The 12,020-nt window shown below is 39.8% G+C and overlaps 1 protein-coding gene across 1 annotated transcript in view; it reads right to left on the reverse strand.

The window, feature by feature from the left end:
• Positions 1 to 12,020, reverse strand: part of RANBP17 (RAN binding protein 17) — a 308,485-nt gene that overhangs the window by 102,377 nt on the left and 194,088 nt on the right. Inside the window, exons 17-19 of the mRNA XM_073002881.2 lie at positions 10,664 to 10,723; positions 10,463 to 10,571; positions 4,306 to 4,409 (exon numbers count right to left, since the gene is read on the reverse strand). Of these exons, the coding sequence (XP_072858982.2) occupies positions 4,306 to 4,409; positions 10,463 to 10,571; positions 10,664 to 10,723 (273 nt within the window). The remainder of the gene's footprint in view (positions 1 to 4,305; positions 4,410 to 10,462; positions 10,572 to 10,663; positions 10,724 to 12,020) is intronic.

Genomic DNA, 12,020 nt, shown 5'->3' on the forward strand with positions numbered 1-12,020 from the left:
GTAATATTTAGCAAACATGTATTTTATTCAAATTATTAGTTATGGTCACAGTCCTATGAGCCTCATTATAAGCACACAGGATGACTTGTATGTAAGTGATGGGTTTCTGTGCTCTGTCTTCACAGATGCATTTCCATGAGCCACCTCACAGAGGGACTAGTGTACCCACTTGGCAGCGAGGCAGCTCCCTCAGGCAGTGCATGCTCTGGTGTGTGAGTGTGTAATATATGTATGTAGAAGAGAGAGAGAGAGAGAGAGAGAGAGAGAGAGAGAGAGAGAGAGAGAGAGAGTGTGTGTGTGTGAGAGAGAGAGAGAGAGAGAGAGAAAGTAATAGCAGGTCCTCTGGCCACTCCTCCCGATGCCCATAGCTGTGCCCCTTTGTTGGCAGACAGAGCTGCCTGCACCATATGGCCTGCTCTGCTGCCACACATCAGTCTGTTTCTCAGATGCAGGGAAGGACACAGTACGAAGCAGGATTTAACTGCCAGTCCAGTTGGATTCTGGACATGAATTGCATAGGGGGCATCCTATCTTTCCCCTCTGGCAGCAAAATGGACCAGCCATGTCTCCCAACTATCTCTTCACCTTACCCCGAGTGTCCCAAACAGCTAGTTATGTGTGTTAGTGGGGTTGAAGTATCAAAAACTGGTTGCTTACACAGAACTAGCTTACAGTTATTTGGATCACAGCCTTTAATTTTCTGGAACGACGAAGGAGAGGTAAAAACATTATTGAGTTTCCCAACACATTTAAAAACGCTAAAGAAAAATTATTGATAGAGCTTCTAGGAATATTACACAATGTCTCTGAAATAGCCACTCTAGAGTGCATGGTTAACTGTTCGTTCATAATAGTAGAAGGCAATCTATTTAATGTAATGCTATGCTAATGTGCTCCATTCCTGATGATGCAGCTTCCACTTAGCAAGTCTTTTCTCCCCTAAAATATACTGTTGTTTTGACACAAACAGCTTGCTACACTTACGGATTTTACTAATAAAACATAATGCTGTGCTAGATAATATGACTGTTGCCACAGCTGAACTGACTTGTCAAATCAATCCTAATATGGCTCCCACAGGCACATAAAAACCTTATTTAGCTATCAGTTATCCTAATCACTTTGTTCGGTTTAAGAATGTAATACTTCAAGACCAGTTCCTATTTATACATATATGCCCAGCCATTTAATAAACTCCTGATTTATATATTAAATTCTTGTTTGGAAGAGATGTTCTAAGCATACAGTGTTTTCATCTAGTATATACCTCCACAAATCCTCACGCACCCAATAAATAAATAAATCTAAAAGCCCAACCACAGAAAAATGCAAATTTTTATAGACTGCAGGCCTTTACTTTACAAAGAGACAAACTTTAATTTTAAACTTCTCTACAACACAGTTTTCAATGGGTAGAACTAAATGCAACAACCATAAGAATTGCATTTTGTGCTTAATTCCACCTTCTTATTAAGTAAGAGGAAGGCATGAGTTGGCATAAGGTTTCTAAGCTGGGTCCACACCAAAGGTTCTTACTTTGAAGGCACGAGGAAGGGAAACAAACTTGCAAAGCAAAGACATCCTAGAGATGGGCATGAACTGCCGGCTTGATGGTTCATGCTGGTTCATTTATTGGCCAAACAAGTGTTTGATGCTTCAAAGTCCTGCCTCCTCAGGCAGGCACCCACTTGGAGGCAGTGCCCCACCGTCCCTGCCCTGTGTCCTCTGGGCACTATCTCTGAGTGGGTGCCCACTGGAGGAGGCAGGGCTTTGAAGTGCTGAACACAGGCCTCGTGACGCAGTGGTTAATCTGTTGTTTAGTTGTTAAATCATGTCCAGCTCTTCGTGACCCCATGGACCAGAGCACACCAGGCCCTCCTGTCTTCCACTGCCTCCCACAGTTGGGTCAAATTCATGTTGGGAGCTTCAATGACACTGTCCAAACATCTCGTCCTCTGTCGTCCCCTTCTCGTCTTGCCTTCACACTTTCCCAACATCAGGGGCTTTTCCAGGGAGTCTTCTCTTTTCATGAGATGGCCAACGTATTGGAGCCTCAGCTTCAGGATCTGTCCTTCCAGTGAGCACTCAGGCTTGATTTCCTTCAGAACGGATAGGTTTGATCTCCTTGCAGTCCAGGGGACTTTCAAGAGTCTCCTCCAGCACCACAATTCAAAAGCATCAATTTTTCGGCAGTCATCCTTCTTTATGGTCCAGCTCTTACTTCCATACATTGCTACTGGAAAAACCATAGCTTTGACTATGCGGACCTTTGTCGGCAGGGTGATGTCTCTGCTTTTTAAGATGCTATCTAGGTTTGTCATTGCTTTCCTCCCAAGAAGAAGGTGTTTTTTAATTTCATGGCTGCTGTCACCATCTGCAGTGATCATGGAGACCAAGAAAATAAAATCTGCTATTGCCTCCATATCTTCCCCTTCTATTTCCCAGGAGATGATGGGACCAGTGGCCATTATCTTAGTTTTTTTGACCATTTTTGGCACTCTCCTCTTTCACCCTCATTAAGAGGTTCTTTAATTCCTCCTCAGTTTCTGCCATCAAAGTGGCATCATATGCATATCAAAGGTTGTTGATATTTCTTCCGGTAATCTTAAATTCCGGCTTGGGATTCCTCCAGTCCAGCCTTCCGCATGATGTATTCTGCATATAAGTTAAATAAGCAGGGAGACAATATACAGCTTTGTTGTACTCCTTTCCCAATTTTGAACCAATCAGTTGTTCCATATCCAGTTCTAACTGTCGCTTCCTGTCCCACATATAGATTTCTCAGGACACAGATAAGATGGTCAGGCACTCCCATTTCTTTAAGAACTTGCCATAGTTTGCTGTTGTACTGCAGCCAAAACTGATCTCATAACCTGGGGTTCAATCCCAGGTAGCCGGCCCAAGGTTGACTCAGCCTTCTATTCTTCTGAGGTCGGTGAAAAGAGTACCCAGGTCACAGGGTAGGTAATATGTAGTCTCCATAATTGTGAACCACCCAGAGAGTACTTGAAGCACCATGGTTGGGTATATAAGCAGCAAGCTTCTGCTTTGAACACCTGCTCAGCCGATAAATGCAGCAGCATGAACCCCCGAACTGATGGTTCAAGCTCATCTTTAGACATCACATTACACATTCCTTTTGTTGGCGGAATCCAACTCCACTTGGTGTAAAAAGTGTAAAATTATGTTTGGTGAAGTTCAGCACTGTGTACCTGATTGCATAATTGGTTGTGTAGCCAGGTGTGCAACTGTGCCAGTGGAACTGCTTACTAGATATGACTTCTACTTTGGTATACATTTTGCAACTGCTTGCACAACTATGAGTCATACAGGTGTATGGCAACAGGATTTTGGCCATCTAATGTTATATAGAGAGACAGAACTGGATGTGGGGTTGCCATATTTGTTGGCAACCCCATGACAACTAGTAAGTCTATTTCCAAATGTATTTCTGAAATTCTCAGAAAAAAAGTATATTTATGGCACTTTCTTGCTTTCCACATGAAATGCAAACAAGGAATTCACTCCACCCATTGGACAATTCAGAACAGACTAGAAGAGCTTTATGCATGCTAGACCTTAAATCATTTAACTTCATGTGCAAAGCAGGAAGATTCAGGATCAGGACATTCAAGAAGCAGGGATGTTGTAGAGAGATAGTGAGTAGTGAGGAACAAGACATATTTTCAATACTGCACTTTAAGGAGAACACCAACTAACTGGAACAAGTTCAGAAGAGGGCAACAAGGATGATCAGGGGACTGAAAACTGAGCCTTATACAGAAAGACTGAATGATCTCGGTAAGTTTTGCCTTGAGAAAAGAAGACTGAGAGGAGATACGATACTATTTTTCAAACATGGAGAAGAGACAGGATCTGTTCTTAATCATCCTAAAGTACAGGACACATAATAAAGGGCTCAATTTATAGGAAGCCAGATTTTGGTTGAACACAATGAAAAACTGATAGAGCAGTAAGACAATAGAACCACTTACCTGGTGGTGAATACTAAAATACTGGAGGCATTCAAGAGAAAAGTAGACAACTATGTGTCAGATATACTATGACTTGGATTCCTGCATTGAGCAGGGGGTTGGAATCGATATTAGGCAGGGGCATGAAAAAAGTGAGATCTGATCTCAAAGTGAGAATTAAGCAGATACTTAACTTGCCTCCACTTACATAAACTGGGCTTAAGTTTCATTGTTTTATTAAACTGTGTTCATCATTTTCTTTTGTTGTTTTGATATCCCACTACTAGTTGACTCTCAACAAAATTTCCCCATAAAATGAAAAATCACCTACCTTTGCTTCTTCTTGCTTAAAACTATTGTTAAATGTCTGCACTAAAGTTTCAAATGAAACTGTCAAGGGAAGCATGAAGTTTTCAAACTCTTCCTCATCTTCTCCTACAGGGGAAAAAGATGGAGAATAAAACATAGCAATAAAAGTCCAATGTGGACCTATTAAATATTGACAAATTACTGACCCATGCAAGCTCTACCTGGAAGGCTAAGAGTGAGCTTTACGTTCTAAAAAATTTAGATCATCTGAACAAATAGAATATATAACTACACATAAACACCCAAATGTCTACTTTACTAAGAATAAACACTCACATTAGGTTAGCTTTCACTTTAGAAATTATTACAGTTTTCTCCACACTGTGTGTAATAACCAGTAGTAATATCATACAAGTTACCCAAAAAGTAACTTGTATGATATTACTACTGGTTATTACTCCCTTGTAATGTTATTTGCTTTTTTCCTACACTTGTTCTTGGTCAAAACGTGACATACCCAGGACAAATTCACCATACAAAACCTCCTTTCCTAAACTGCAGATTTCCTTTTTCCAAAATCCACATCTTCTCACAAATTAGCAATACAGCAAAATCCAGAATGTTACTGCAGAGCAGGACACTTGGGATAAGTGCTACTAGGTAGGACCCTACAGTATTTCCCTTACACACCCAAGTTACCAAGCTAGGTGAGTTCATCTGAACAGGGCTTCCCTGCAAGTAAAAGCATGTGTCGGTTTCTCAGGGAAACCAGCAGCAAGATCCTACCTAATATTTCAGACCAAGAGACAAGGAGCATGCTATCACATAGCTCTCATAGTACTCCACTGCTGCTTCTCTTGCTGGTACGGCAGTCTGGATTGAAAGAGTTTGGACTGCCAGGGATTACAGACAAAAGGATTGAAAAGAACGTGGTCAGTGGGGTGTGATTTAGAGATAAAAGTGGGAATGAAATTGAGCAATAAAATGTACTTATGCCATCTATCTATAGAGCTTCACCAACAAAGACAGTAGAGTAACCGCACACAAAGGCAAATCTCTGGGCAACTGTGTATAATGAAGAGAAGACCACAAGAGATAGTGCTTCCATTACTTTGCATTTAAGCACAACATTTTCTCTACAGAAGATGAAAATCACAGCAAATGTACTTGGTACGATTAGGTAAATGCTTCCCTTGTGCTCAGTGTTCTTGATTTTTGTTTTTAAAATCCCAACAGGCCAGTTTAAAAGGTATTATATTTCCTTTACTTTTATGTAGTAAAACATAGAATATTTTCCATATGGCTTCAGTCTGACATAGTTCCTGCACCCTACAGCTCTACTGCATTCTGATGTGGCTTCTGTTTGATTGTTGCTCTGCTGTGCTTGTAATTCCACTCAATCCTCCAGTTTTGATTCAATGATTATTAATTCACTCAACTGTTCTTCTATTGGGCTAGCTGAAATATTTCAACAACGAGCCTTTTAAATAAACTGATAGTTTCTATGAGATAAGCCTGTGATGGAACACATTACTGCCCAGTGAGAAACAAGAACACAACCCACATGCTGTTCTTCCACTGAAGACTGTCAACGCCATACCAAAACAGAACAATTGGTTGTCACTCTCTAGACAACATGCTCACCCTTCCCAACTCTGACTACTGATGCTTCTGCCCTTCTTTTTATGCACCTGGGATTCTCATTTCCTTTCTTTTTCTTTTATTTTTTCTTATTTGTTTGTTTTGCTCCCATATATTAGTTTTACCAGACATTTTCTTTTCTCACTTGATGTTTTCTATGGCCTATGGCACTTGATCCCACTTCCACAGCACCATAATGGAACTAACTTTAAAAAAACAAAAAATGTTTTAAACTCTGGTTCACTACAGTTCTGCTTCTCTCCCATTGTTCCAGAGATTGTTGAAGTTGCTGCTACTATTTTAAGTGGTCACTCACATTTTGTTTTAGTTTTGGCCACTGAGTTTGCATTTAGAACAAGCCGGCTTGACTCAGTGCTCTTAGGTTGGTTCTGGTATCTGGTTCAGAGCAACAGCTAAAATAGAATGGCATCTGGGAAAACAGAGTCATGATTGTTTGGAAGAATACGGGCCCCTTTGGAGTTACCTTATACAGTTATATTTACAGTCATGGCCAAAAATATTGGTACCATTGCAATTCGGTCAGAAAATGCAACCCTTCTCTCAGAAAATTGCTGCAGTTGCAAATGTTGTGGCACTCACGTGTTCATTTCTTTGGTTTGCGTTGGAACAACACAAAAAAACAGAGAAGTAAAGTCAAATCTGATACAATCCCACACAGAAACCAAAAAAATGCGCTTCCCAAAATTATTGGCATCTTTAACTTAATATTTGGTAGCACCCCCTTTGGAAAAAAATAACTGAAATCAATCGCTTCCTGTAACCATGAATGAGTTTCTCTATTAGAATTTCTATTAGAATTTTGGACCACTCTTCTTTTGCAGACTGCTCTAGGGCCTTCAGATTTGAAGGATGCCTTCTCCCAAGTGCTGTTTTGAGATCTCTCCACAGGTGTTCTACGGGGTTCAGATCTGGACTCATTGCTGGCCATTTCAGAACTCTCCAGCACTTTGTAACCGTTTCTGAGTGCTTTTGGAAGTGTGCTTCGGGTCATTGTCCTGCTGGAAGACTCAAGACCTCTGTTGGAGATGCAGCTTTCTGACACTGGCCACTACATTGTGCCCCCAAATTCTTTGGTGATCATGAGATTTCATGATACCATTCACACAGTCCAGGCATCCAGTACCAGAAGCAGCAAAACAACCCCCAAACATCTTTGAACCTCCACCATGTTTGACTGTAGGGATTCTTTGAATGCCTCATTTTGTTTTCTGTAAATAGTGCCACGATGTCCCTGACCAAAAAGCTCTACTTTTGTCTCATCTATCCACAGTATGTTTTCCCAGAAGGATTGTGCTTTTGTCACATGAGTTTTGGCATACTCCAGCCTTGCTTTTTTACACCTTTGTGTCAGCAGTGATGGCCTCCTGGGTCTCCTACCATAGCGTCCCTTTTCATTCAGATGGCGACGGGTAGTGCGAGCTGACACTGTTGTACCCTGTGTCTGCAGATCAGCTTGAATTTATTTGGAAGTTAATCAGGGTTCTGTATCCACCATTCAAAGAACCCTTTGTTGTAATTTTTCGGTAATTTTGCTCTTCCGTCCACATCCAAGGAGGTTAGCTACAGTGGCATGGGCTGTAAACCTCTTGATGATATTGGGCACAGTGGACACAGGAACATTGAGATCTCTGGAGATGGACTTGTAGCCTTGAGATTGTCAATGTTTTTCCACATTGTTTTTTCTCTCAAATCCACAGACAACTCTTTACATTTCATTCTTTTCTCCATGCTCAGTGTCACGCAAGACACAAAGGTTGAGTCAACTTTTCTCCATCTTAACTGGTTGCAAGTGTGATTACTATATTGCCCACACCTCTTACTTGCGATAGGTGTGTCTAAATACATACTTCACATGCTTGAAAAGCAATTCTTTCTTGCAATTCAGACAGGGTGCCAATAATTTTGGCCAATGCATTTTGGGGTTTCTGTGTGGGATTGTATCAGATTTGACTTTTATTCTTTTTGTGTGTGTGTTGTTCCAACGCAAACCAAAGAAATAAACATGTGAGTACCAAAACATTTGCAACTGCAACGATTTTCTGAGAGAAGGGTTGCATTTTCTGACAGAATTGCAAGGGTGCCAATATTTTTGGCCATTACTGTATGCACATTACTTTTAGTCAGGATCACGGGATCCCCTCAAGATTTGTAAAGGGACCTCAGCTTCCTGAAGAACTACCTTTCATGTGACTCTTTAAAATTGCAAAAATAACTAATGATCCAAAGAGATTAATGGTCATGGATTGTTAAATCACTGCCAGTTTATTTCTTCCTCAGAAAGCTATGCAGTCAAGGCCACATAATGTAAATCCTTTATCATCATGAGGTATTAAAGTCTGCAAAGAGAGCTTCAGTTTTGCTCTGGAGTACATTATTACTGCTTTACTGAGTGAGAGCCTAGCTCTAATTTTTGGCTAAAAAATTATTCTAAGATCCTCTGGTAAAGCTAATATTTGTGCTAGTGAATGAGCACTGTGATCATCAAAATGTTTCACACTGGTTTAGAAGTGACAGGGACAGCAAAGTCTCTTTAATCAGATGTGTTGTGTTTGTCTACAAAGTGCAGAATGATTTTGAACTTTTACATCAAAGGAGATAAAGGGAATGAAATGGTCCCTTCTTCCTTAGTCTGTATCCTTTACAGAACACAATTTCAGTGGCCTTTAGTCCATGAGCTAATGTCCTGATGACCAGGATGGTGGACTTTAGCTTTAGGTGTTGCTTGGAAAAGCCTATGCCTCCGGTTATGCTCCAGTTAGAGAAAGGGAAATATGAGCTAGTTTCTATTATGTACTTTGGATATGCAGAAATCAGAAAAGCTACCCTCAAGGAGACTGATTGTGTTATTTGGGGGAAACACTTAGGCAATATGTTTTCCTTTTTGACTGGGTAAACCATATTCTTAACTCTGCACTGGAAAACACATTAAAAAAGTTAAAGCCAGCATTTAATTTCTTAAAAAATAAATGCCTAAAACAGGAGGTGCAGTAAAACTTTGCCATTTGCTGATTACCTTGTCTTTAGGGCACTAGCAAATACATTTCTCAAGTCATTCCTAACAAAAGACTAGGAACAGATTTCTAGGCCAAAAATAAAACTCCCAGACCTGTTCTAGACAAAGAATTGGATCAACAGCAGCTGTGTCAGAATGCTGCTTGGTCAAAGTGCTCTAATATTTAAATTCATGATTCTTTATACACAAAATAATCCTCTGATTTCTCCACATCAAAAGCTGTTTGCTCTCTCTCTCTCTCTCTCTCTCTCTCTCTCTCTCTATATATATATATATATATATATATATATATATATTTGCTTATCCTTGTTCTAGTCCAGGGGTCTCCAAACTACGGGCCACGGGCCATATCTGGTCTGGCACAAGAGCATGTGTGCAGGAGTGTGCGCGTATGCACACACATATCTTGCTACTACACTCAAAAATGTAGAGCATATATGATGTGGCCCTCCTGCAGAAAAGTTTGGAGACCCCTGCTCTAGTCCAACAAGAAAGCTACAAAAAGATCTGTTGAATGTTTTAAGTCAAGGGTAGGTTTGGAGGCCAAATCCAAACTTCCTTGTTTCCCTAGAAGGCCACTGGCCCTTCTCCATCATCTGTGGGTTTCCTACCTTTTATACAAGTCCTAAAATTCATTAAACAGAATTAATTTGAAATATTAAAACATCTTTGGCACCACCTAAAACCAGAATACAGTGGTGCCTCGCTTAACGAGCACCCTGGTTAATGACGAATCCACATAGCGATTTGGTTTTTGCGATCGCAAAAGTGATCGCATTGCGATGATTTAAATGATAAAAAATTGCTTTGCGATGATAGGTAAGCTTTTTCGCTTAACGATTTTCACATAGCGATGTTTTTAGAACAGCTGATCGGCAGTTCCAAAATGGCCACCGGGTAAATAAAATGGCTCCGCACTGTGTTTTTGCCCGGATTCCTTGCTTACCGGGCAGCGAAAATGGCAGCCGTATGGAGGATTTTCACTTTAAGGTGAGTTTTTTGCCCATAGGAACACCTTAAATGGCGTTTAATGCATTCCTATGGGTTTTTTTCGCATAGCGACGAATCCGTATAGCGACAATTTTTGCTGCACAGATTATCGTTGCTATGCGGGGCACCACTGTACATTCAAAATCCAGCTTTTGACTCTTAGCACAGGGGAGGCCAAGAAAGTGTGTCTTCTGTGGAAAAGGGACTGATTTTGCTCAAGTTTGAAACATGTCCGTTCTACATGAGATACCAATCCTCCTGACACTTACCTGCCAGTAAGCAAATTTAGCTATGAAGCCATTGCCCACAGGGGGGGAAAAAAAACCTCAGCTAGGGACAAAACACCATGAGCAGAACATCAGGAACTTGTGGCTAATTGTTTTGTCCAAATACTTTTTAAGAAGTCACGTGCTGCTAAAACAGGTAGATTTTATCAATAAGTAATTGCTTATTAGACAATTTTGTTGAGGGATCTTTCAAGTTTCAGGAATGCAAGTTATAAGCACGTTCTTACCTAGGTCAACCATGAGGAGGCGAGTGAGAGCAGTATAGAATGTTGTTCTGCACCTAAGGTCGCTCAAACCACAGTTATCATTGACACCCAGGAAAGGAAAGTGTTTACTCTGGAGAAAACACAAAGGAACAAAGAAGTAAAACATCTCTAATTTAAAGTTAGTGACTTTTTAAAAGGCTGAAACAAATTTCAGAGACTTACTGTATGATTTTGGAGCATGAATTTCACAGCATCTATTTTTACAAGTTTTTTCAAAAGAATATATGTAATTCATGTTAAGGAAAACAAGAAAACTCATTGTGGATCTCCCAAATGTTTTATTTATTTTATTATTACTGATTGAAAATTCTGTTCATCACTCAGTCAGAATTTTTAAAAGCATCATATGAGGAAATGAATTTTGGATCATGGAAACTTTTTACATTGCAACTAGTTGCTAAACTTGGATTCTCAGAAGAGTATGAGACACCTTGGCCTACCCGCTGCAAAACATTTACTGAAACGAGATTGTCCAACCACTGGGTTAAAACGGAGTTAGGTCTGTTAGGCACTCTAAAAACAGCCCCTATCCTTGCCCCTGAATCTTCCATCTTATTTCGCTGATCTAATGAGTTATGATTATAGAAAAGCTTTTACTCGGGCACATTTTGATGTGTTACCACTAGCCAGTTTATTAGGCCACAATACACAAATTCCGTATCACAAGAGAGTTTGCTGTTGTGATCAAAAATCAGTGGAGAATTGGCACATGTAGTACTCTATTGTCCAATATTAGACACCTATCACGAACGTCTCCTTAACCCTACTTTACAAAAACACTCTAATAAGACCTCTGGGTAGAGTGGGCGGCATATAAATTAAATAAATAAATAAATAATTCTGAATAAGAAAAACTGAAGATTCTACTTTCCGACTGAGACAAACTTGTCACTTTCTGAATGGCATGTTTTATCTCTACATTGATAAAAATGAAATCTATATCCCCCTCCTCTACCAATTAAGTCAATACTTAAGTAACTACATCTTTGGGGTTATTCCCCCCACAATAGATGGTTGCGACTGGCATTGGTTAATGTTTTCCGTCTGTCTTTGTCCTTTCCTTAGATGTCAAAATAGTGATAGAAATCAACCTGATTCTAAATGGGTTTTAATATTTTATTCTACTATATTTTAATGAAGTATATTATATTGTTTATGCCGTTTTATATTGTTTTATCCGATGTATGTTGCAATGGCCTGTGTGCCATGCAATAAACTTATTTTGCTTGCTTGCTTGCTTGCTATTGTTATGATCAGGAACTTGAAACCAACCATACCTAACACTGTATCAGAAGATATAGATTTAAAAATGGCATTTCAAGGACACAGTACAGAACTATTCTAGAAAAAAATACAGAACAGCATCTGAGGCTGAAAATCAGAAGAAAAGTTATTCAAAATATTACCAGCCCTAACATAAATAATGAAACACTGTAACAGTCAGTGACCAAAAATGAAATAACGAAGTCCACAACTGGTCATATAACGATTTCTAAAGTAACTAAGACAGTTGTGTATT

This window comes from Pogona vitticeps, chromosome 1 (assembly GCF_051106095.1).
Source record: "Pogona vitticeps strain Pit_001003342236 chromosome 1, PviZW2.1, whole genome shotgun sequence".
In the NCBI taxonomy this organism is placed as follows: Eukaryota; Metazoa; Chordata; class Lepidosauria; order Squamata; family Agamidae; genus Pogona; species Pogona vitticeps.